General features: G+C 39.2%; 1 protein-coding gene across 1 annotated transcript; it reads left to right on the plus strand.

The window, feature by feature from the left end:
- The first annotated feature begins 17,721 nt into the window (after positions 1-17,721).
- LOC124279070 (calmodulin-like protein 4) lies at positions 17,722-25,388 on the plus strand. The gene is made up of 5 exons (XM_046714873.1): positions 17,722-17,822; positions 17,916-17,946; positions 21,300-21,449; positions 23,134-23,319; positions 24,910-25,388. The coding sequence occupies exons 1-5, from the start codon at positions 17,820-17,822 to the stop codon at positions 25,005-25,007; spliced, it is 468 nt and encodes a 155-aa protein (XP_046570829.1). The 5' UTR covers positions 17,722-17,819; the 3' UTR covers positions 25,008-25,388.
- Positions 25,389-25,928: the final 540 nt, after the last annotated feature.

A 25,928-nucleotide genomic window follows, 5' to 3' on the forward strand; every position in this document is an offset into this window, starting at 1 on the left:
TACATTGTCACACTGTATGTACATTAAGACAGATACATTGTCACACTGTATGTACACAAGATAGATACATTGTCACACTGTATATGTACACAAGACAGATACATTGTCACACTGTATGTACACAAGACAGATACATTGTCACACTGTATGTACACAAGATAGATACATTGTCACACTGTATGTACACAAGACAGATACATTGTCACACTGTATGTACACAAGACAGATACATTGTCACACTGTATGTACACAAGACAGATACATTGTCACACTGTATGTACACAAGACATACATTGTCACACTGTATGTACACAAGATAGATACATTGTCACACTGTATGTACACAAGATAGATACATTGTCACACTGTATGTACACAAGATAGATACATTGTCACACTGTATGTACACAAGATAGATACATTGTCACACTGTATGTACACAAGATAGATACATTGTCACACTGTATGTACACAAGATAGATACATTGTCACACTGTATGTACACAAGATAGATACATTGTCACACTGTATGTACACAAGATAGATACATTGTCACACTGTATGTACACAAGATAGATACATTGTCACACTGTATGTACACAAGACAGATACATTGTCACACTGTATGTACACAAGACAGATACATTGTCACACTGTATGTACACAAGATAAATACATTGTCACACTGTATGTACACAAGATAAATACATTGTCACACTGTATCTACACAAGGTAGATACATTGTCACACTGTATGTACACAAGATAGATACATTGTCACCCTGTATGTACAGTCACCTTCATGTAGTCACATTATTTGCATAAGTTACATTGTTTGCACACAGTATACATTACACCATCACATGTAATCAGTCTGGTTTTGTCTTTGATGAATGTTAGACGGAGATGCTAGCACAGAGTGGCTCCCAGTAATCTCCCTGCTGGACATACTAAGTATACAGTCTATCTATGAATGCCTTACAAAATCCTGTCAGTATTCTCAGGTTATTAGCTTGGTCACTTGATACCTTTTATCAGGGACTTCACTGTAATTTATCATTATTAAATTATTATTATTATTATACAACGACTGCATGTGATCTTTTTTTGAGTCAGTAATACTGACTGTTTCGTTGATTGATGGGATATCACGGTTCTGATATCGCAGCAGTGAGATCATGTGACATGGAGCCTCCTGGTATCTGTGGCTGGGTGGGACCCTAGGTTTACTGCCTAGTGGTGCCTGGTGGAAGACGTGGTAAAGATCTGGAGCTGAGTTGATTGCCTGTCACCATAACAATCATGATGCTTGCTACATTGCAATAGCCATTAAACAGCCATATACTCGTATGTCTGCAAATGGATACCAAACACTATTATAGTACTGCCATCTGGTACCATGTGGTTTCAAACACGAAACATGATATAGTCAAGGAGCTTATGGATTTCGTGAAAGTTTTTTGATGAAAGCAAATCATATATTCTTTTGTGTTTATATATTAAAGGAGTTTAAAAAAATGGTTGGTTCCAATCTGAATATTGATGCGAAAGCTATTTTAGATCAAAATCCAAGATGGCCGCCCAAATTTAACTGGGAACGGAAAAGTTGCAAAAACTCGGAACAAAACAATGGTTTTAATATCAAATACCATGCATATTTGGTTACGGAATATATATCTCAGAATATTTCGTTCATATGACAACGTGCATCGTTGTATGTGTATGTGCGGCTGCTTGTACTAGCCCAGACTTAAGCTGGTTTTATAGTGCTAGCTCACTGAGATACCACGCCGCAGTGAAGCATGAATACCCCACTCAGACACATTATACTGACTCCGAGCCGACCAGTCCTTGTTATACCCATTAATGCCGAGCGCCAGGCAGGGACCAACAAGTACCATATTTGAACGTCTTTTGGTATGACGCGGCCGGGGATCGAACCCGTGACCATCCGCCCTCTGGGCGGACGCTCTAACCACTACACCACGGAGGCGGTCATCAACTATAGAAGAGGTCTTTACATGAAACTGTGACCCCGGAAATATACTCTCAAAAAAAAAGAAACGCACAAGCCATTTTTTAGAAGAATTTCTTGCATTAGTTTAAGATCAATTATTCCATGTTATCCCGATGGAAAAAGGTGAAAATTCAAACGTCTATAGACTAAGCCTTTACTGTTGTGTTTCTGTTTACTTGAGTCCACAAGATGGCGTCAAAGTCAGTTCCTTGTATGGCCACCATTGGCAGCAATTACTGCTCAGCACCGCCTCGGCACAGACTGGATAAGTTGACGAAGTAGCTCTTATCATCGTAGGCGACTTCAATTTCCATTTTGACAACAAGGATAACCATGACACTAAACGAATACTTAATCTTCTTGAGGTCCACAACTGTGTACAACTAGTGTCAGAGGCAAGCCACAGAGGTGGACACACTCTGGACTGGATAGTTACCCGTGCTACAGACGGGTGTATCAGTTGTGTATCTGTATAGGATCTACAGCTCTCTGACCATTTCCATATCTAGCTTGGACCTCTCAATACCCAGTCCAAGTGTGAAGATTACTCGCTGTAGGAACATGCGATCCCTGGATATGGATACTTTTAAAGACAATTTGCTAAACTCAGACCTTATACTTGAGCCACCATCTGATGCTGAGAGTCTCGTTCTGCTATACAATAGAGTTCTATCTGAGCTGATATATAGACAAACATGCACCAGTGAAGGACAGAGTCATACCAGTCACTAAAACATCTGCTTGGGACTTCACACCTGAAGTTCGACAAGCGAAAAAAGACAAGGGGAAAGCAGAACGCAGATGGAAAACAATCTTTCCTGGAGATTCATCGCCAAATGTATATTTCAGCCAAAAATCACTCAACACACAGTCATCAGACAAATCAATATCTCAATTCTATGATTGAAGCCAACGAGTCAAGTCCAAAGTTGCTGTTTAAACTTTTGTTCAGTATCTTGGGTAAACACTTTGAATCGACACTTTCGACATCTGATGACAATGAAGTAATAGCACAAACATTTTCGGATTATTTCTACAAAAAGATCCAAGAACATTCATGACAAGATTTCGTCTTCTGCGGCTGTGGATGAAGCTGATATTCCTCCAAAAATGTTTGATGAAACGCCTCTTACTCATATTGATAGTTTCACTGATATTTACCAACATTAGTGATGATTATTAACTCTTCTACTTCATCTGGTTATGTCCCAAGTGTACTCAAGTCAGCTCTAGTTAGGCCACATCTGAAGAAATCAAGCCTTGATTAGGAAGATCCAAAAAACTACAGGCCTGTTTCAAACTTAGCATTTATATCCAAACTCATTGAACGTGCAGTCTCCAGTTGTCTCATGGGCCACCTTTCCTGGCATCCTTTCCATCTTATCTACAGGACAGGCCTCAAACCGTTGTTGTTGGTGAGTCTGTGGCAACCGCATCTAGGCTTGAGTGCGGAGTCCCTCAAGGATCCGTGCTTGGTCCGATCCTCTTCACCCTCTACACTGTTCCACTTGGCTCTGTTGTAGCAAACCTTAATCTTGACCACTTCTACGCAGATGACACGCAGCTGTGGAAGTTTTTTCAACCAAACACAGAGTCAGTTAGAGCGTCTCTCTATCAGACATCAGACTGTTGCCAGAAGAAATTCATGGATGTCATCAAATGCCTTGAAATTTAATTAAGAGAAAACAGAGTCCATTCTTCTGGGACAGGCTGGAAATCGCAAGCAGTGTGACATTACTAGTGTGTGTGTCTGTGGAGCAATCATTCTTCTTTCTTCCACTGTCAACGATCTGGATGTTGTCATCGATCAAGATCTAAGTATGACAGAACACGTCAAGTATGTTACTAAAACTTGCTACCCACATCTCCACAATATCAAAGGCCAGACCGTTATTATCAAAGATGCCTCAAAAACTCTGCCTCAGCCCAGTCACATCTCGTATGGACTACTGTAACAGCCTTTTGGCCGGATCTCCATCTTGTGTCACTGACAACTCCAATGCATACAGAATTTAGCTGCTCGCATTACCTCCCAGATCACCAGAAAAAAGCACATCACACCAACTCTAAAGGACCTTCATTGGCTGCCCGTGAAACACAGAATCTCCTTCAAACGATTCTGTCTCGCATACCAGTGCATGACTATCACGGCTCCAGTCTACCTCTCAGATCTTCTTCAGGCTTATGCACCATCTAGATCTCTCAGATCAGGGAATAAACACCTTGTTATCCCCAAAGTCAAACAAGCTAAATATGGACACCGTGTCTTCTCCTGTCCTGCTGATAAAAAAAGATTTCTCCCCACAGTTATTTGTATATATTTCTTTTCAAAGATTATAACCATTTTAGAATTATCCGATCCGGTGACTTGAAAATTATTTCAAGGGATTTAATTGAGAGAGTGTGAAGCAGAAAATAGTGTTTTCTCCCCATCATTTCATTATATTCTTATCTATTTTCAAAAAACTCTGATTTTAGAAGAAAAACTTCAAGCGTAATAATAAGAAATTGATAAATCATAATTTGATATTGAATAACTACATTTTGAAATAAGGACTGCTCCCTTACTGACAGTGTCACCAAACAAAAATAAACATCTCTTTTTTATTTCATACATAACTGTTCTTTAAGAACTTGATTTACATTGAGTTGATGAAATAAAGCAATCATATACTTACAAAATGCACAAAACCTACATCTGCTTAAATTCGTCTGCTAGCTGCCATTTTGAGGGAGAGAGTGTTCATTATATTTTTTATTTAATTCAAAATATATATATTTTGGGGGTTTCTTTTGATAAAATATTCATGAAATAGAGAAACACACTTGGATAAAGTTAATAACCTCAAACTCTAAATATTCAACTCCTCCATTATGACCTTCTGACCTTTTAGCAACCTTTTCCACAACCATTTTGTACAGTGCTTAAAAGTACTATTTGCACCATATTTCAACTTGGAACCAAACTTTTTATTTAACTAACATGTCTGATGAATACAAAAAACACAATGTCTTGCTTTCATCACAAAACTTCCACGGGACTTGAATGCTGTACCAATCCTACCAGACTAATAGTTGTTTTGGGGAATTGGTTCGCTATAAGCACAAAATAGCAAGAATCAATCAAATTGCAATTAATATTCCAGGAACAGAATAACAATGACTTACATTCAGCTGGGGTGGCCACAGGGAGGTGGTATAACCCTAGGGGCTGATGACTTGAGCTAACCTGTGTTGGGGAGTCTATACCCTTCTGCCAAACATCTTCCTTTTGTATCTCATTATCTGAAACTATACAATATAAGGAATACGATTCCCTGTTGCTAGGGGTGTGCCCTATCATAAATGAATGTCCAGACATAGGAGAATCCTTAATCCTGTTTATTGATCTGGCAGTAATCTGGCTGACATATTTACTGGAAGTATGGCATTACAATGGGGACTTCTAAGAAGGCCCGCTACAGTTGTGTTAAGAAGGCAAACCAGTGAAGCAGTTGGATGGGAAAACAGTGGGGGATCATGAATACACAATGCCATTTAGAAAGGGGTAAAATGTAACCCATGTTATATTGGAGATTACACTTTCTTAGTAAAGTACAGATTCTAGTACTTTTGTTGGGTTGCGTTCCATCCGGGGTTCGAACCCACACCCTCGGATTCTAGACAACCAGTTGTCCGACTTCCATTTTTGTGAACTGACTGACTGACTGAGTTTGGTTTTACCCCGCTTTTAGCAATATTCCAGCAACATCACGGTGGGGGACACCGGTAATGGGTTTCACACCCATGTTTGTGGAAGCCAGAGAGGCTGAGCGGGTTAGGTGCCTCACTCTGAGGGTGTGGGTTCGAATCCTGGATGGGACTCAACCCAACAAAAGTACTAGAATCTGTACTTAACTGAGAAAGTGTATTCCCAAATATAACGTGTTGAATGTGGGATTAATCAATTGTGTTTCTAAGAGTGTATTCTGGTTACCTCTTCTTGCAGCATCTTTTAAACTACCAGTATGTAGACGTGACTGATACCTTTTGAATAGTATGTCTGTGATGTGTTTTATTTCCTTACACTGGTGTCTTTTTCTGAACAATTACTGATCATAGTGAAAGTAATATTGTATATATATATTTTCCTTATATCTGAATCCAAATGCATCACTTGTTATGGTAATAATTAACAAAGCAATTTGGTATAATTAATTCCAAAGCAATTTGGTATTCATTTTATTATCCCATGATCACACACTTAAATTATTTCATCTCTGAAAATCCAAAAATAATATGTGCAAGATACAATTGCAGAGTTTAGAAGAAGGCTGTAGTCAGTGGCCAGCAGAGTGTGACAGTATCGTGTGTGACCACCATATGCTCCTTGACATAATCCATTGAATAAATACCATTGGTGACCACTACTTGGCGGTGTGAGGGAATTAAAATTGAAAAGTGAACAGCCATATGGAGACAAGACCAAGCAAATACATATACTTTAGTTCAACATTAATACAACACGTTTACAAACAATCTTATCCTTCATATTTTCACGTTACAGTATCTACAACAGCTGAAAGCACCAACTGTAAGTCCCCAGCCCCAACTGTAAGCGACCGCCTCCGTGGTGTAGTGGTTAGAGCGTCCGCCCGGCGAGTGGAACGTCGCGAGTTCGATCCCCGTCCGCGTCATACCAAAAGACGTTAAAATATGGTACTTGTTGGTCCCTGCCTAGTGCTCGGCATTAATGGGTGCAACAAGGACTGGTCGGCTCGGAGTCAGTATAATGTGTCTGAGTGGGGTATTCATGCTTAACTGTGGCATGGTATATCCGTGAACTAGCACTATAAAACCAGTCTAAGTCTGGGATAGTACAAGCATGCAAGCATGCATGTCGTCATATGAGCGAAATAATCTTAAGTACGACGTTAAACCCCATTTCACCTCACCTCACCAACTGTAAGTCACCAGCAACCAACTGTAAGTCACCAGCAACCAACTGTAAGTCACCAGCAACCAACTGTAAGTCACCAGCAACCAAAGCTGCGCCACCTCACTGGGGATCACGAGGACCTGCGTGATAACCCAGCAGAGTTGACGTCTTCACTCCAGCTACTGGTGGTGGTACTCAATGGTAACCGATATTTAAAAGGTTCACCTTAAACACCCTGGTTGAGTTCGCTTTAAAACCCTGGTTGATGACAGAAACTGATTATGCCAGGAATAACGCGTTACTTCATCCTCCTGGACAATTGACAAAACCATCACAAAAACTGTCACATCAAATGTAAACCCAAGATGTCAGTTATAAAAATGCATATTTACAATTTCTCTTAAGTAGCTTACCCACTCATTCTCAATAAATCGTTGCAATTAATATAGGCAACCTTAGAAAAACCAAAGTTTATTTATGATAAAGAGTCTTTCGTTTTCAAAATATTCAATACCTAATGTAACATTTTCCAAAAGGAACAGGATATAACTCGCTTTCGATTTTTCGTCACTTAGCATCTCATTTGGGACGTAAATACCACATAAACTGCTCCTGAAACTATTAACTATTCTTTTTATACATACACCTTTTGAAATGGTGTTTCTTATTATCACATATGTACAAAACACAAGAGGAATTATTTTGAAAACAACATGAGGTATATGAAAAACGCCAAGATCTGTTGAAATCATGTGTTTCTTTATTGACACATTTTTTTATTTCCATTTAATTAAACCTTAATAAATGGGGTTTTTTTACTTAAGAAATAACGAAGGGTTGCAGCAAACCAAATTCGTTGTTCTATATTAGAAAACCATTTGTGTCTTTAATGACAACCGCCAAAGGTCAATCACCTTATCTAAACAAAAGCAACTTTCATTTTTCAGTCCAATGTAATCAGTAACGTACATTACTACTAAAACCCACAAATTTCAAAAATGGATTTGGTCAATGATGTCTACCCATATTGATTAAACTAAAACAAATATTCCTTTTCAATCAAATTGAATATTGAAAATGTTTGAACATGTAACAAAGAATATGAAATGTTTATGCAGCGTACATTTCATCAAAATGCTCCACTTACATTTTTCACAAACCACTTTTGGTTCGTTATTTCTGATGAACAACATGATAATAACTATTCCAGAATGATAAACAAATGAATGTCTTAAACCTTGACGAAGACAACAGCAGCTATGCCTTACTGTCTGTGTAACGTACATTACATTGATGCAAATCTTGCCTCAAAAGTGTATGTTATGAGGGTAGAATGACTCCCTTATCTTCAGCATTCTCTTTGATTTGCCACTAGGAACAGGGGCATTAATTTTGCAGAGGACATCGTCCTTTGAAACCCAAATGACATCCTCTCTGTTTGGCCACTGAAACATATTCTTCTTTCTTTGGAGAAAGCAGATCTCCGTCTCTCCATCTTCGTCATCGATGGTTAAGACCTTTCCTACATACCAGTTTCGATCATATACTGCACCAACGAGACTGGGTGATCACGGGTGCCCTTGACTCTGCTGCATTCCTCTCTGCATCATTCCTCTGAGTCTCCACTGCATTCTGTTGAACAGCATCAGTCGCGAGGCATTCCTTTCTCCAGGATGAACATGTCTCCATCCAAACAGATCTCGCAGTAGCAACTGACGTTACGGACTGCTACTGTAGAGTTGCCGAGACCTGTGACAGAATGAACAGCAAATGTTCCTTTGAGGACCTTCACTGGTCTTGCAGCTAGTACAGCCTGTTCCCTTTGACAGTCTGTTGAAGAGACATACAGAAACTGAACATCTTTCATTGTTCAGTTTTCAGCCCATTTCATGAAATCCATTGCATCCTGTATAACTGTTCGTTCACTTCTCACAGCTTCATCTGCCATTCTCTTTGTGGTTCCTCCGAGTCCATCGCACGGCCCCTTGCCGTGCCCTACCTCAAAGTAATTCCAACGTGCATTTGTCCCAAACATCTCAAAATGGTTTGCGGTCGTGAAGAACATTTGTTTGTTGCGGTATTGACTTGTCGGTCCATCAGTCCAGTAATGAGTAGTCTTCAATTCTGGATCCAGACTTTTGAGTTTATGAATGATGACCTTCAGGAATGCGTGCACTGCAGCTGCAGTATGTGACAGATCATCCGTACCACAACAAAGCTTTGATGGTGGAGTTTGTCGTCCTGCTTATAGTAGGCTACAACAGGATGCAAGGTTACACTGGACTGGTTCCAGTATGTGCTCTGAATTTCTTCTACACTCTTACAGCTGTAGTTCTCGGCGAAGTCCATCTGTACGACCATGTCATGTTGAGGGAGATGTTCTTTCAATCGCCGAATTTGTTCATACTGGGTCTGAATTCGTTCAACATGCCCCTTGAAATCATCCACTTGTGAAGATAGCTGCGAGATTAGCTTGGTCTTTCTCCACTACTGATTCTACTAATCTCATTACGCTCTTCTTGCGATCTTTCTCTGTTATCTCCACTCTCTTGCATTGTCCTACCACCACCATTACAGGGAGTGATGAAAGCTCCTCATCATCGATACTCTGTGTCTTGATAAATGTATCAGGGTTTGCACCTAAGGGTCTTCAGAAGAAGAGCCATATTCTGATGCTTGGTTCATAGACAAGAACTCCTGCTAATGAAATGTGTTGTCAGAATGTGTTTGGGCCTCATTCTACAAAATGTGGCACGAGATACAAGTATTTCTGGATTTTCCGACAGAAATTTGCAATGTAAGTTCCCAAGGTAGTCTGTCAGAACACGTGTCTGGATCTTCACACCATTGTTGTCGGATTTCGCAACAGCTTTGCCAGGTTGTAGACGGCTATTGTCATCTCTCTCAAAGAAGGCCATCACTTCTTCTCTATACTTCATCTGTGTTCGTGACCGTTTCTGTTTTGGTACTGAGGTCCATTTCTTTCCTGAAAGTGAAAGTTTATTTCGATTCATCCCTGTACAAGCAGCCAGCCAAGATAGCCACGGTACTTCTTAATGATTTTTCCACATAATAAACTGTGAAGAGCCTTTTCTTTGTTCTTAGTTCTACAAACTTCTGTTTTAGCTTGTTCTGTTTCGCTGAGAAGAGCATTTCCAAGCAGCAAATGTCTTCTAGCTTTATTTCCTTGCACCTTAGACATTCCGGCAAGTCTCAGATCATGTTCTGTTCTACTTCGAGGTGACTTTGACGAGGATACAAATTTAGAACGCATTCGCTCACGCCGTTTTTGAATGGTTTTGTACCTTTTGGTAAAGGTAAGATTCCTTATTCTCAACTGTGCAATTGTCTTGTGAGCTTTAGCAACTTCTTGTTCCAGACCGTCTAGATGTCTAAAGGTTCATTCTAACAATCATGCCATTCTGCTCATTGCTTGGAGACCCGATGTTATCCACAGTATCATATCCACTGGTATCACTTGGCGAAAGGACAGCTGCTGCTTAAACTGCCTCTGCCTTCTTTCTGTTCCTAAACCTCTGCACTCTTTCTCTTTGTATCTTTTACGTTTTTCTTTAGTTGTCAATTCTGAACTTGGTACGTAATATATCATTCTTCTTTGTCTTTCCTTAGCAAGATATGCTTCACCTTTCTTTTCTTTCTCTATAGGCTTTTTGTATTTCAGAACGAGTCTTTGTCATTTCTGTGAAATAACGAAAACGAGTTAATGCAAGGGAAATGTACGTTAACAGGGTAGAAATGTAGGTTACCATCGCTGTGATGACTACTGTTCCAAAGACAGAACATAATTACACAATATTGGAGCTAATTCTTATTAAAAATATACTTGAATTACAATTCCGAAATTACTATAACCATTGTCGTTTTAATCAAATTTTATCACTTTGACAACCTACATTAATAAATCTCAGCATTTGTTTTTTATAGTACTTTTCATTCATCACAATTCATCAGTAAATTCAATTTTTTGACAAACGTGATTTCCACACATAACATGATTTTATCCTTTAACATCACTATGAGTAATTTGCTTAAAGAACGAATAAACTTTTGTTGTTGTTTTTGTACTCTTTTAACCATTACATATGAAGAACGTGTGGTTAGTCTTAAGCGGAACACCAAATTCATAATTAAAAAACTTGTGGTTAATTAATACCGAGCGATTAAAAGTTGCCAAAATGTCTTCTGCTTCACTCTCGCCCGCCAATAACAGAACAGAGAGGTTACGCAACTCTGTCGACAGAGCACCGGAAGTGACAAGCTTGTCATTTTGCTGCTTTCCCGACGTCAACGAAGACATGCCGAATCGTTGCGTTGCCGTCAGTTGCTCCCAGGGGTCGGGTGATGGTGTCGCGTTTCACAGATTTCCACCGGACCCCGTAGTTCGCGCTAAATGGGTTATGTTTGTCACTGCGAAGCGAGCGTTGTGGAAACCTGGAACGATATCTTACTTCTGTTCAGATCACTTCAAGGAAGTTAAAAAAATCAAAACTACGTACTAGTTGTAGTAAAATATGTATATGATTGATGACCAAATGGATTTTGCATGACACAACTTGTAACATTACGATTTCTTCCTCGGAAGCGAGGTTGTGGTCGAAGTCACAATAATATTGTAAATAGTAAAATATTGACACCCACCTCGCTTCCAACAGAGAAATTGTTATGTTATAAGGTATGTCATGAAAAATCCTATTGGTCATCAATCAGATACATATTTTACTATCAGTAGAAAGTAGTTTTGATTTTGTAACTCTTTGAAAACAAACCTAAATAGCATATTTTCTCAGACTAGCGGATGTTCGCGACAGAGCGCCGCCATTCTTTAAAATCCTGACGTCACAGGCAAAAGTCTGTTTGAGAATCAATGAGATAATGGTTTGTTTTCATCAAGTTAGAAAATCAAAACTACTTTCTATTCGTAGTTAAATATTATTTGAATCATGACCAAAAGGATTTGGCATGACACAACTTGTAACATAACGATTTTTTCCAAGAAAGTGGGGTTGTTTAGTTTACCGATTCAAATACATCAAATGTGTGTTTTTAATATCATAGCAGGAAATAGACATTATATATTTACATAGCATGATTAAATATCGAAGTAAAAATAGAGACAAGAAATAAGAACAGAAATAGGATCAAAATTTCAGTCATTATACCATCCACGCATTAGAAAATCTGAAAACATCCTTCACTGTTGGGATACTTTATTACAACAAGACAAGAAGTACCGGGGATATTTTCAAATAACGGCATCTGATGGGCATCCACCCTTCCTAATGTCCCACTGCGATTTTGACAGAATCGTCTATGAAAACAAGTTCTAACACGGAAGCTAGGCAAAGCAGGTGACAAGATTAAATGACAGTAGATTGTGAAAACATAAAACTTTCATTTTTCACAATAATTGTCAACGATTTCAGGTTTAGACAAACCTGAATTCTACATGAATTCTACATCGCCCTTCATATGTATACCTCACATTACGTCACGGAGACGCGCTCCCCTGATTGGTTGAAATTTCGTTCGCGGGAGAGAATTGTGCACTGTTGTCAAAAAGGTCGATTTAAGTTAACTGAATGTCGAAATGAGCAGTTTTAATGACGGAGTTTCATTTATAACGATGCCAATAATATATGATTTATGTATTTGTACCCCCCTAGAGTATTTGTGATCTTTAACAATCAAGAAAACTATTACATTTCATGATGTTTTAGCTGATAAGATTTTGGTAATGTACGTTACCATCGGTAACGTACATTTCCCTGTAGTTAGATTGTTCGTTAACAAATGAAAACTTTCATATTTTTACGTACATTTACCCGCCAGTTATGTATAAAAAACACGTTCACGTTTGTTAAAATGTGGATATCACACTACTCTTTAACTCCCACAAAATACACCTCAATTCAAATTACTTGGAGTGCCGGCAACTTCATAAATGTTGATCTTACTTCCTTCATTCGACGTCAACGTGACGTGAGAAAATGGCGTCGTCTGATCACATGTCAGAAGCAAAGCTGTTACAGCATAAATCCGTATTTCTCCGTAGTTTCACATTCATCAGTAACGTCCATTACGAATAGTCAGAGTAAGTAACAAAACACAAATTTATAGATGATAGTTTATTCAAATTTACACTGTTCAGGACTTTAACATTCTAACACATTGAAACCAAATAGTGTGGAAAATGTACAACTTAGTTTTCCTGGTAGGTGGTAGGTATAACGTACATTGCATTCTTATCCATAATCTTTAAGATTTTCACTTTTGATGTCCAACATTGTCATTGCGGTGATGTTTTGCTATAGAACGTTTTTTTACGGTTTTATCATTCACAACGCAATATTACTTCAGCATTTACCAGTCATTTTTGTCATTCATATGACAGTATTTTCCTTATTATTTGTATGTTCAGTTGTTTTATGAAAATCCAAGCGACACAGGTATGGAGTTTAATAAAATGAAATATCAGCAATCACTGGATCCCCCCATGAATATACATGAATCTTTATATATTAGGGAAAATGTATTGATCTCAATCATATGAGTTATTAATGTGAACACTATTTTAGAAATCTGCAAAAGCGTTCAATGTTGCTTGGCGACAGTAACGTACATTACAAAATTGGTTATTAAAAGCAAATTTGGAAAGTTTGAGGACAACAAGGAAAATCTAACTTTTGTTGCATGGAGTCATGAAGTTGTTGTGTTTTTATAAAAAAAATAAACAAAACTGTCGGCGACAGTAATGCAACGATTTATTGAGAATGTGTGGTGATGAGATGCCCGCACACGGGAAAACATATCTACAGCTTGATAATGTGAATCCCTTTGGATTATGCTTGACGGTGAACTTTTCATCACACGAGAACATCCTCGCAAATATGACCGCATCACGTCTTGACTAGCAACTCAAGTAGGTACGACCCACTGTTTTTTAATTCATGAAATGCATATATTCCTCCCTCGTCCCTACTTTTTCCGAGTATAACTCCCGAGGATAGCTTTGAAATCACTGTCGAGGTGCGCGATTTTGAATTCCAGTGTAATTGTCACGGCGAACGTTCAAAATTACATTTTATGATTACAACGTGCATCTGAAGGCCAAGTACTTAACACAAGGTGAAGAACATCATGATACTTTGAGGTAGCGCCCGTCAACGTGATGGGATACCATGCTACTGTAACGTACCCAGCTAACAATTTCACGTTGTCACAACGTTGTTCTGTGGACTTCCATTTACGTTGTCGCAGCGTTGTCGCCTGACGTTGTGATACGTAAGGTTATTTAATGCTAACATATTTTATGTTGTCATAACATTCTATTTAATTGTTAAATAGTTTTCCCAGTAGTGAACAGTGGACAAGAAACAAAACAGAAATTCAATTCAATGTTTTTTCGTCAATTTCCATGTTGTTTTGATCGTGTGTTTTCTGAAGGTGTAGCTCACAATCGTTTTAAGTCGGTTTTAGCAATAGTCCAGCAGCATCACAGAAGGGGACACCAGAAATGGGTTTCACACATTGTACCCATGTGGGGAATCGAAACCGGGTCTTCGGGTCTACGCAAGTGGGATACGATGACGTGTCAGCGAGTCTGACCACCCGATCCCTTTAGTCGCCTCTTACGACAAGCATGGGTTCCAGAAGACCAATTCTAACCCGGATCGTTACGAGTCTTGCTCTCTAGGGACTGACACAGGTGTGTGTTCCATCGATGATCAGTTTGCTGTCTAGGGACTGACACAGGTGTGTGTTCCATCGATGATCAGTTTGCTGTCTAGGGACTGACACAGGTGTGTGTTCCACCAAGGATCAGTTGGCTCTATAGGGACTGACACAGGTGCGTGATCTATCAAGGATATGTTTGCTTTGTAGATACTGATTACTCTAGAGGATACAGTGGCTGTTTCTCTGTGGTTCTGCACAATACGAACCAGGTAGATCGATATACTGCTCTCAAAGAAAGGTGATGTCGCCCTACTGCATGTCTGAATGCACAATATAGAATAATATTTACGGAGTGATCTGCATAACTTGTGCCATCATACTGCACTTCCAATAAAATTTACATGGAGCAGAAAAGAGACAGAAAGAAATGTTAGAGTGGCAAGGATCTTTGTAGGTTCAAAAGAAATGCCTTGAAGAGGCCAAAACCTACCATCGTAACCTCTCGGTGTACTGGGCAGACCACAGAAAGGTGAATGATTTTGAGCCCACGAATGGATTAGGGTTATTGAGGTAGCTGGAATGTTTTTACCTGTACGTATTCCAGAATCCCAATGTAAACGGCAAACTTCGGACGGAATACAAATGTAGACTAAAGAAAATCTCAAATTCAGACCTGACCACTCCCCAAAAAAAGTCTTCTGACAGTTATCGTATATATAAATAGTCGAATCGCCTGTCGCCTTCTCGTTTAGAAGTTGTTGTATAGGATTGCAATTACAAATGAGTGCTTTCATATGTATATTTGACAAAGGATAACATACGATAGGTATTATGTTACGCCCAACCTGGATACAAACGCACAGGACTCATTGTTCTGATGTGTGCACTGCTTATTTGACTACACTATAATAATTCGACAATACTTCTGTCAATGCCGCACCATATCACATTGTTTGCAGCTATCTGTTACAAGTCAGCCATGAACACGCATCTGCCTTCGGGGTATCCATGTCCCTGTCACAATGAAAGTGAGCTTTTTTTCAGTTTAATACAAAAGAAACGAAATGAAACAGTGGGGCACACAGAAGTGACAATAGTGAAACAATTAGGCCAAAAATTAAACATACAACTTTATGGATGACAACTTCTTATTTATTGCAAAGAGCGACGTTTCGATTTTTTACACCCTTATCAAGTATACTTGATAACGGTGTACAAATGTACATGGCAACGTCGCTCTATGCAATACATAAGAAGTTTGATAACGGTGTAAAAATCTACATCGAAACGTCGCTCTATGCAATAAATAAGAAGTTTTCATCCATAAAGTTGTATGTTTCATTTCTGAGTCACCAACTTCAGGCATGCCGATCGAACATTAAGTATTAAATTACGTCACCAAACACTGACAGTAAGCACTGGAGACCTCGTAGGCCCCAACAATGGGGTAGAAACTGTCCTGCACGTTGAATGTGTATTATCATTCAATCATTTGATATGAAGGAATAGTTTGAAAACGATGGAAGCAGATGGAAGTTAACGGTAGGGGTGGCATGGTGGATGGTGGGGGAAACATGGTGAGGAATGGGGTTAGCATGTGTGTGTGTGTGTGGGGGGGGGGGTTGCTAAGATTATGGGCGGCTTGTTTGGGGAGAGAGAGAGAGAGAGAGAATGGGCCTAGATAAATATCTGTATTTACATTATGGAATATTTTATATTCCTTGTCAATTAAACTTGTTGCCTCACTGAGTGATCGAAAGAACTTTTTTTCCGACAAAAACTGGCATTATTCTTCAACATTCATTTTGTTACCAGTGGTATCGTGTTTTCGTCCTTTCAAATATTTACAAGTGAGGAAGCAGGGAAAGTGTGATTTGTATCTGGTACCAGAAATTAGAAAATGTCGTATAGTTTCCACGAAGTGTTGACTTAACAACATGTCACCATATACTGAATTAGTAATGCAATTTAATGAACTTAGTTTTTCGTACTGTAGCCGTACAAAATATAATCATATCTTCGTGTATTCGTATTTGTTGCGGCGCTCAGGGCAATATTCCACTTGAGCCTTGGGTAATGTCAAATACACTTTTCATTTTCTTTCCACCTATTCTAAAAGTATCGCGTTTTAGAACGAATCGGAATTCCCTTGATGACGTCATATTTTGAACACGTGAGATGAACTTGTCAGGGCTTGAAGGGCAACAAGCAATATTTCTCGCTCTGCAGCGCAAACTCAAGGTATGCATGGAACCTTTGAGATTTTCATTGCTGCGTCATGAATCAAGATGATGGCTCATTTAAATTATAGTGTTAATGTTTCGTACATTTTGCAAAGATGCTGATGATCTATACTTGGAGGATGTTTATGTTTATTTACATCGACAAATGGTGTTATCAAAGAAAAATTAAATTTGCATCTACGGACTTAAATATGTCTTTTCTTTTAAAGAAACCCAAATTAGAATGTACCATTCAGATAGTTATCCCAAATGTAACCGTTTTACATCTGTTCACTATCTGTAAGACTACCGAATCTAGTACTTTTTGGTATTTGAGTACAACAAAAAGTGCTAGACTCGGTATTCTTACAGATAGATGGATGGAGAAAAAAATTATAAGGCGCGCAGATATAATAGGGTATAAAACACAAATTGTCAAGTCGTTTTCTGATAGAAATTCCATTTCTGAGCATTGTGTCTTGATATTGTAGCTTCCATTTTCGATAGTTTACAAAACTTTCCTTGAAACTCTTCCGTTGAAACTTGTCAACGTGAACCTGTGTTTCTTTCATCGAACGATGATATGCCCGATCATTACTGTAGCCATTACTGTTGAAGTCACAAATACACGATATGTTATCGCATGAAATCAGATATAATGTATGATGAATTTTTTTGCAACGCATGCGACTGACCTAATGCGTTGCAAAATTTGCGCAACGGGCCAATGTACCAGTCTTCAGTTTTGGTAGACAGGAGCCAAGTCAAGATTCGTCCGTAAATCAGATGGGTACCCTTCATATCTACACAAAGCTTGTGGTATGGGCAAGGAGCGCAAGCGCTCAAGAGCAGGTGCACCAGTCTACTCGGTGGTAATCGTGTCTTCCGAGAAAAGCCGAGGTCTCAGGGGAGGTAATAGAAACAGGTACGAAGACAAACACTTCAGCTGAGACACTTCATCTAACAGAATGGTAAGAATAGCCCTCTTTGTATTGTTTTGAACGTTATTATATAAGAGTTTGTTTTCTAAGATATTCATAATATTTTTGTTTTGTTTTTTTCAGGCGAGGTTCTTTGATCAGCAGAAGATTGACGGTGAGTTTATAAGTGTCACTGACCACACCCATGTTTGCATGACAGTCCGATATGCATATGGAAATTATGTGCAGGAACTTCCACAACTTCAGGTCGGCCGAACCAGGAAACAAATTAAATACTTTGTTTACTTCCACAATCGATAAGTTTTTATTCTGCCGATCTCTCTCCACAGAGGCTTGTAACGCTAACAACTGCCATCAAGGTATGTAGTGTCACTAACGGGGTCTTATCACTACATATAAAAGGATCGGTCTTATCACTACATATAAAAGGATCCTTTTATATGTAGTGATAAGACCCCGTTAGTGACACTACATCCTCCCTGGATGGCAGTTGTTAGCGTCTACAAGCCTCTCTCTCTCTCTCTCTCTCTCTCTCTCTCTCTCTCTCTCTCTCTCTCTCTCTCTCTCTCTCTCTCTCTCTCTCTAAACATTTGGAAGTGTATTTTCATTTCCCAGTGATTTTTACGTTTTTATTCTTTTTCACTCCTAATACCAGCAGAAGTGCTACTGTGATGTTTTTAAGTACTTTGGAACTTAGTAAATCTGTTCGATAAGGGATAGATTTTTCAGTCAGTTTGTAAAATGACAGAAATATCTCTGCATTTCACGAATTGCAGACGAATTGCCTAAAAGTATCATATTCTCACATATAGTGGATGGTTGGGTAGTCTAGTGGTAAAAGTGACAGAAATATCTGCCGATGATATATAATTTCTCTCTCTGCATTTCACGAATTGCCTAAAAGTATCATATTACATATAGTGGATGGTTGGGTAGTCTAGTGGCTTGCCGATGATATATTTACTTCTGTCAACTAGTGTTGATATATTTGATATCAGAAGACGCGAGGGTGAGATTCTATTTATCATAAAAAATCGCTCATCTTTAGTTTTCAATGAAAAATGTACCGGGTACATCGCTGAACATAGTACTGCCATTAGACTTGCAGTGCAGCGATGTCATAGCATTGTGACATCATCAAGTTTATGACATCTTATCGTATCTTCATGTAAAATACTTTAATTTCATTGGTCAATGATGGTTTAACAAGTTTCCTCCCAGGAGGGTGACAACTGGAAAAAATATAACCCGCTGCCACGGTAACCGGCAAGCTCTCCGCTGAGAAGCTGAAGCGCTAAGAATCGTGATTCACTGATTTCAAAAATCCAGTCGAGAGGCCGACGCCATTTTGTTTGCATGTCATATAGTCGTTAACAATCTTTAACATAAAATAAAATGATATTTTGTACATTTAACATGGCGTTAAGATAAATACGTTATATGCTTCTCCCTCGGGTAATACGGTCAGATGTACGCCTCTTTGTAGCAGTGTCATCCCTCCCCTTCCAGCTTGGGTGACACTGTTACAAAGAGGCGTACATCAGACCGTATTACCCTCGAGAGAAGCATACAACTTATAATGTAGCATTGTGATGTCATCAGGTTTTTTGATGTCATAGCATTGTGAGTCATGTAATTGATGTCAGGGCATTGTTCAAAATCTACTGTCAAAACGAAATCTCCTTTGAGATACACACAAGCAATATCTCCAGTAGAACACAGTTTTGGATGATAAAATGTGTGAAGCCCATTTCTGGTGACCCCTGCCGTGACATAGACCGAACTCGGTTGCACGAGCCATAAATCAATGCATTTTGTTTATGGTGTATATAGCCTGATAGGTGTTAAGTTCAAATTGCATGTGGTCAGTGATCGAAGTTGTGTATTGCATATTGTCATTAGCAGACAGGCAGGCAGACACATAAGTGTCAATAAAACTGACATTGAGTCTGATATCTATATCACAGGTAGAAATGAAATTATATAAACTGTTAAATCGGTAATCTACTGTCATAACATATAGAAAGCTCGTGCCTGTGAACTATCAACAAAACATTAGAAAAATAGCTCACATCAAAGCCTTCACCGAGTACTTGAAACGTCGAACGCCTCACTGGTTGACAGATAGCTGAGTAGATCTAGATCCAAACAAGGTTCTTTTATGTAACGAGTAGATTATTTACTATTTGTTTTGAGTAGACTACTCCTGCTCACAACCTTATAATCTGGACATCCCGCTTCCAAGCTGCGCGAACCTATTTAGTCGCGATGCGCGCTATGCTTAGCAGCAGCTTAGGCTGCCCAGCTGTTGAAACCACTTTTCACCCCAAGCTGGGGTGAATTTTATGAATCGTTTGAACTCTAATTTCGTGGGGGGGGGGGTTCATCGCGTTACCTTTCAACTTTATAAGTTGAATTTGCATTTTTGATGATTGTATCTGTAAGTCCTAACTGAAAGGTATCAGAATCTGCAAAGTTGTGTTTTACATCTCACATTAAACATCAGCTGGTGTCTCACATTAAGCATCAGTTGGTGTCTTACATTAAACATCAGTTGGTGTCTCACATTAAGCATCAGTTGGTGTCTCACATTAAACATCAGTTGGTGTCTCAGATTATACATCAGCTGGTGTCTCACATTAAGCATCAGTTGGTGTCTCACATTAAACATCAGCTGGTGTCTTAAACATCAGCTGGTGTCTCACATTAAACATCAGCTGGTGTCTCACATTAAACATCAGTTGGTGTCTCACATTAAACATCAGCTGGTGTCTCACATTAAACATCAGCTGGTGTCTCAGATTAAAGATCAGCTGGTGTCTCAAGACATTAAACATCAGTTGGTGTCTCAGATTAAACATCAGCTGGTGTCTCACATTAAACATCAGCTGATGTTTCAGATTAAACATCAGCTGGTGTCTCACATTAAACATCAGCTGGTGTCTCAGATTTAACATCAGCTGGTGTCTCACATTAAACATCAGCTGGTGTCTCACATTCAACATCAGTTGGTGTCTCACATTAAGCATCAGTTGGTGTCTCACATTAAACATCAGCTGGTGTCTCACATTAAACATCAGTTGGTGTCTCACATTAAACATCAGCTGGTGTCTCACATTAAGCATCAGTTGGTGTCTTACATTAAACATCAGTTGGTGTCTCACATTAAGCATCAGTTGGTGTCTCACATTAAACATCAGTTGGTGTCTCACATTAAACATCAGCTGGTGTCTCACATTAAGCATCAGTTGGTGTCTCACATTAAACATCAGTTGGTGTCTCACATTAAGCATCAGTTGGTGTCTCACATTAAACATCAGTTGGTGTCTCACATTAAACATCAGTTGGTGTCTCACATTAAGCATCAGTTGGTGTCTCACATTAAACATCAGTTGGTGTCTCAGATTAAACATCAGCTGGTGTCTCACATTAAGCATCAGTTGGTGTCTCACATTAAACATCAGTTGGTGTCTCGCTATACATTTGTATCTCACTTTGTATTTGCAGAATTTAAAGAGTGCTTCTACTTCCATGCACGGAAAGGCTTTATCCAGCAAGAGGGAGACTTGAACATCATCATGAGGTCCCTGGCCTATAGTCCCACCAGACAGGAAGTCCACAATTACTATGTGAAGTGTTCATCTAAAGACCCCAACAGTAGGTATACAACTGACGTGTGGTCAGTCACCTTGCAAATACAGCTTGCCTGTGGGTACTATCTGCAGGTTCCATGCATCTAAAGACCCCAACAGGAGGTATACAACTGACATGTGGTCAGTCACCTTGCAAATACAGCTTGCCTGTGGGTACTATCTGCAGGTTCCATGCATCTAAAGACCCCAACAGGAGGTATACAACTGACGTGTGGTCAGTCACCTTGCAAATACAGCTTGCCTGTGGGTACTATCTGCAGGTTCCATGTATACTTTGTAGAACTGAACTTAACCTGTTGATACTGAAGGTTTAGTTAGTTCCTGAGTTTGCAGTGTGAGCTGTTGATGCTGCTTCTGAGTCTGCAGTGTGATCTGTTGATGATGCTGGAAATTGTTGTTAGTTCCTGAGTCTGCAGTGTGATCTGTTGATGATGCTGAATTGTTGTTGAGTTAGTCTGTTGACCTCTTGAGTCTGCAGTGTGTGCTGTTGATGATCTGTTGATGATGCTGCAAATTGTTGTTAGTCTGCAGTGTGAGTCTGAAGTTGATCTGAGTCTGCAGTGTGATGATGCTGAAATTGTTGTTAGTTCTTGAGTCTGCAGTGTGATCTGTTGATGATGCTGAAATTTGTTGTTAGTTCCTGAGTCTGCAGTGTGATCTGTTGATGATGCTGAAATTGTTGTTAGTTCCTGAGTCTGCAGTGTGATCTGTTGATGATGCTGAAGTTGTTGAGTCTGCAGTTCCTGAGTCTGCAGTGTGATCTGTTGATGATGCTGAAATTGTTGTTAGTTCCTGAGTCTGCAGTGTGATCTGTTGATGATGCTGCTGAAATTGTTGTTAGTTCCTGAGTCTGCAGTGTGAGGTGTTGATGATGCTGAAATTATTGTTAGTTCCTGAGTCTGCAGTGTGAGCTGTTGATGATGCTGAAATTATTGTTAGTTCTTGAGTCTGCAGTGTGATCTGTTGATGATGCTGAAATTATTGTTAGTTCTTGAGTCTGCAGTGTGATCTGTTGATGATGCTGAAATTATTGTTAGTTCTGAGTCTGCAGTGTGATCTGTTGATGATGCTGAAATTATGCTGAAATTATTGTTAGTTCTTTCTGCTGAGTCTGCAGTGTGATCTGTTGATGATGCTGAAATTAAATTGAGTCTTGTTGTTGATGATGCTGAAATTATTGTTAGATCTAAGTCTGCAGTGTGATCTGTTGATGATGCTGAAATTATTGTTAGTTCTTGAGTCTGCAGTGTGATCTGTTGATGATGCTGAAATTGTTGTTAGTTCTTGAGTCTGCAGTGTGAGCTGTTGATGCTGCTGAAGTTGTTGTTAGTTCTTGAGTCTGCAGTGTGATCTGTTGATGCTACTGAAATTATTGTTAGTTCCTGAGTCTGCAGTGTGATCTGTTGATGCTGCTGAAGTTGTTGTTAGTTCTTGAGTCTGCAGTGTGATCTGTTGATGCTGCTGAAATTGTTGTTAGTTCCTGAGTCTGCAGTGTGATCTGTTGATGCTGCTGATGCTGCTGAAATTGTCGTTAGTTCCGCTGAGTCTGCAGTGTGATCTGTTGATGCTGCTGAAGTTGTCGTTAGTTCCTGAGTCTGCAGTGTGATCTGTTGATGCTGCTGAAATTGTCGTTAGTTCCTGAGTCTGCAGTGTGACTAGTTTCTAAGCCTCTGTGTTGGTGCTTACAGCCCCAGGCCGGATCGACTTTGCCTCCTTCTTGGACGTGATGCATGAGCACAGTGAGGTGGAGAACTGCGAGACTGAGATGCTGCAGGGATTCCGGGCACAGGATGATGGCAAGAGGGGAACTGTGTCTGCCACAGAAATGAGACACATCCTGATGACCATGGGAGAAAAGCTGAGTAGGAATGAAGGTTTGTTGTGTATAATGCTTTTAGTGGTGGTCTGATTAACTGAAATAATCGAAGATTGGTCATAATGACTAAACAACCAAGCAATCAATCATGTTTTCTCATAATCGAACTCAAACAATTTTGGAACACCTGTTTGCATTTGCAACATTTTTCACTAGGTTGGTTTTGTCTGTTACATTTCATAAGCGCTACATGCTCGTTCCAAGTCATGATTGAAATTATCTTAAAGACTTCAGGAAATTTATGTTCCTAACATACTAGTCACCCTTTAAAGATGTGAAATTTTTGCAGATGCATTTTATGCAATTTGCAAAAACACTCGAAATAACGACATGTTTTTTTCTTTATTTTTTTGTGTGCATTAACAAACAACCAGGAAAATTTGATAAATTATGCTAACCAATTATCTTTGATGTTTGATTGGTTGTAATGAACCAATCATCAATTATGAGATTTTAACCAACTCCCAACACTAAATGCCACACCCATCAATAGTCTTGCTGATAGGGGTCTGTAAATTGTCTGGACCAGACAATCCAGTGATTGATAATGGGAACAATGATGCATGCACTGAAGTTATACAGTCTGACAAGCCAGTCTAGCAGGTTGCTATTTATGACATGTGTGGGAGCTAGTGGTCATTTAAATCATGGTCAGCACAGTCTGGATATACACGTAGAGGTTTATGATTTATTGTGTGTATTTTAACAAATATTCCTTATAAGTAATTTTTATGAAATGCAGAGAAGCACTCTTGATTCCACACTGTAACAAACTGTAGGGTACCAAACCAAGGTAACAGGTTATTTCACCCCAAACACGTTCACCCTAGCACAGTTTCACCCTAGGCTGTTTCACCCCATACAGTTTCACCCCATTTAGAGTTTGTTTCACCCAGCAAATAGTTATTATTATTATCAACTATAACATTGTTTCCATTCAGATTGTTTGAATAACTGTATCAGTTCATATTGGCTGTGTTGGATCGGGTGAAGTCCTATACAGACACGATAAAAAAGTAAATAGTCAGTTTATTGAATAATAACAATTTACAGATTAAATTTACTCGTTGGATATTTGAAAGGCATCAATTAAACATTATTTATCGAATGCCTGTGGGTATATATGGGTGGGTCTATAACAGCACTGTGTAACATGCAGACAGACATACAGAGTCGGCTGAGGCAGATCTCCAAACATGCAGTCGCCATGGCAGAAATGCAAGTGTAATATCTAACTCATTGTCGACGTATTTAAATGTTTTAAGCGTGATGAGGTGAGGTGAGATGAGATGAGATATAAGCTTATGTCCTATGTGCCATCTCAACACAGACACAGTAGCAGTTACTTGATTGTTGTAAAACATTGCCTAGTTAGGATTAGCAGATTTAAGAATTAATACCATTCACCATGTATACTCAATTTGTTGGGTGAAACAACTCATGATTAGCGGTGAAATATGATGGGATGAATTGACCTAGTTTGGAACTGGGATGAAACAACCTTGTGAAAGTACTTGGGGTGAAACGACCCGGAACCCAAAACCAACAGGGTCTATACTGTATTGTGCTTTGTTATGTGTATTTGTAGTGGACAGCCTCTTCCAGGAGAACGGCTTGAACCCACGCGCCGAGGTGCAATACCAGAGGTTTGTAGACACCATCATGACGCCATCACCAGACTACTAGACTTCCTCCAACTTCAGTCACATTGACTAAACAAGAATCGCCTCTGATGGAGACAGACAACAGCATCATCAAAGAACGTTCAGCATTCAGCAAGGCATCATTGCTGCTGATTCTGGCTTACATTCCACAGTGTGGCAGCACTTGATGAGGCAATGCAATTAGGTTGTGAACATTCATCATTGTTTATCAAACACTACATTGAAGTTATACAGCACTACATAATTCCACTGTATATTGATCATGGTAATACACAGGTTGGGGCGTGGATGGACGTCAGGCTGTATGTAATTCATTACCACCTTTCTATTAACAATCATAGTTAAATCTGTATGCTGTAATATATGATATGTGATATATCTTCATTAAATCTATGCAATGCCAGAATAGACTTGACTTGTTTTGTTCTACAGCTAATTTTCAACAAGCATGGAATATTCACCACCAAAACAGTTTGACATGTCATATAAAAAATGTGAACCAATATATTCCTTGGTTTGGATAGATTATCAGGGTTCAAAATATCCTATATATTAGCGTGCCATGGCACAGTAAATATTGAAATGACACAGATAAAAAAAAGTTCTTGGTGCCCTTAAGGCATGCCTAAAGTTTTAGAGACATAACACAGTGTATGAAATAAGCCAAAAACCCCGCCAGGCGTCAGGGCTCGTAACTTCAAAATGTTACCAGTCCAAAATGGATTTAACCAGACCAGACACCAAGATATATGGTGAATTTACTCAGATGTATGGAACATCTAAAAAATTTACCAGACCATCGGACTGGCTAGCTGTAAATTATTTCATACACTGCATAACACACCTTTAGTCATTTAATCCCCAAAACAAAACACATACGCAAATGACAAACAGGCAAAAACATTTATTGACTTTATTGCCAAGGAAATCACTGGAATTATGA

This window comes from Haliotis rubra, unplaced genomic scaffold, assembly GCF_003918875.1.
Source record: "Haliotis rubra isolate DU_JTF1 unplaced genomic scaffold, ASM391887v1 Scf246, whole genome shotgun sequence".
NCBI lineage: Eukaryota > Metazoa > Mollusca > Gastropoda > Lepetellida > Haliotidae > Haliotis > Haliotis rubra.

What these genes read in the sequence shown, in the direction of transcription:
- LOC124279070 (XM_046714873.1), top strand. An exon ending in TTCATCTAAAGACCCCAACA is followed by an intron (nt 21,450 to 23,133) that starts GTAGGTATACAA and finishes TGGTGCTTACAG; the next exon opens with CCCCAGGCCGGATCGACTTT. An exon ending in AAAGCTGAGTAGGAATGAAG is followed by an intron (nt 23,320 to 24,909) that starts GTTTGTTGTGTA and finishes GTGTATTTGTAG; the next exon opens with TGGACAGCCTCTTCCAGGAG.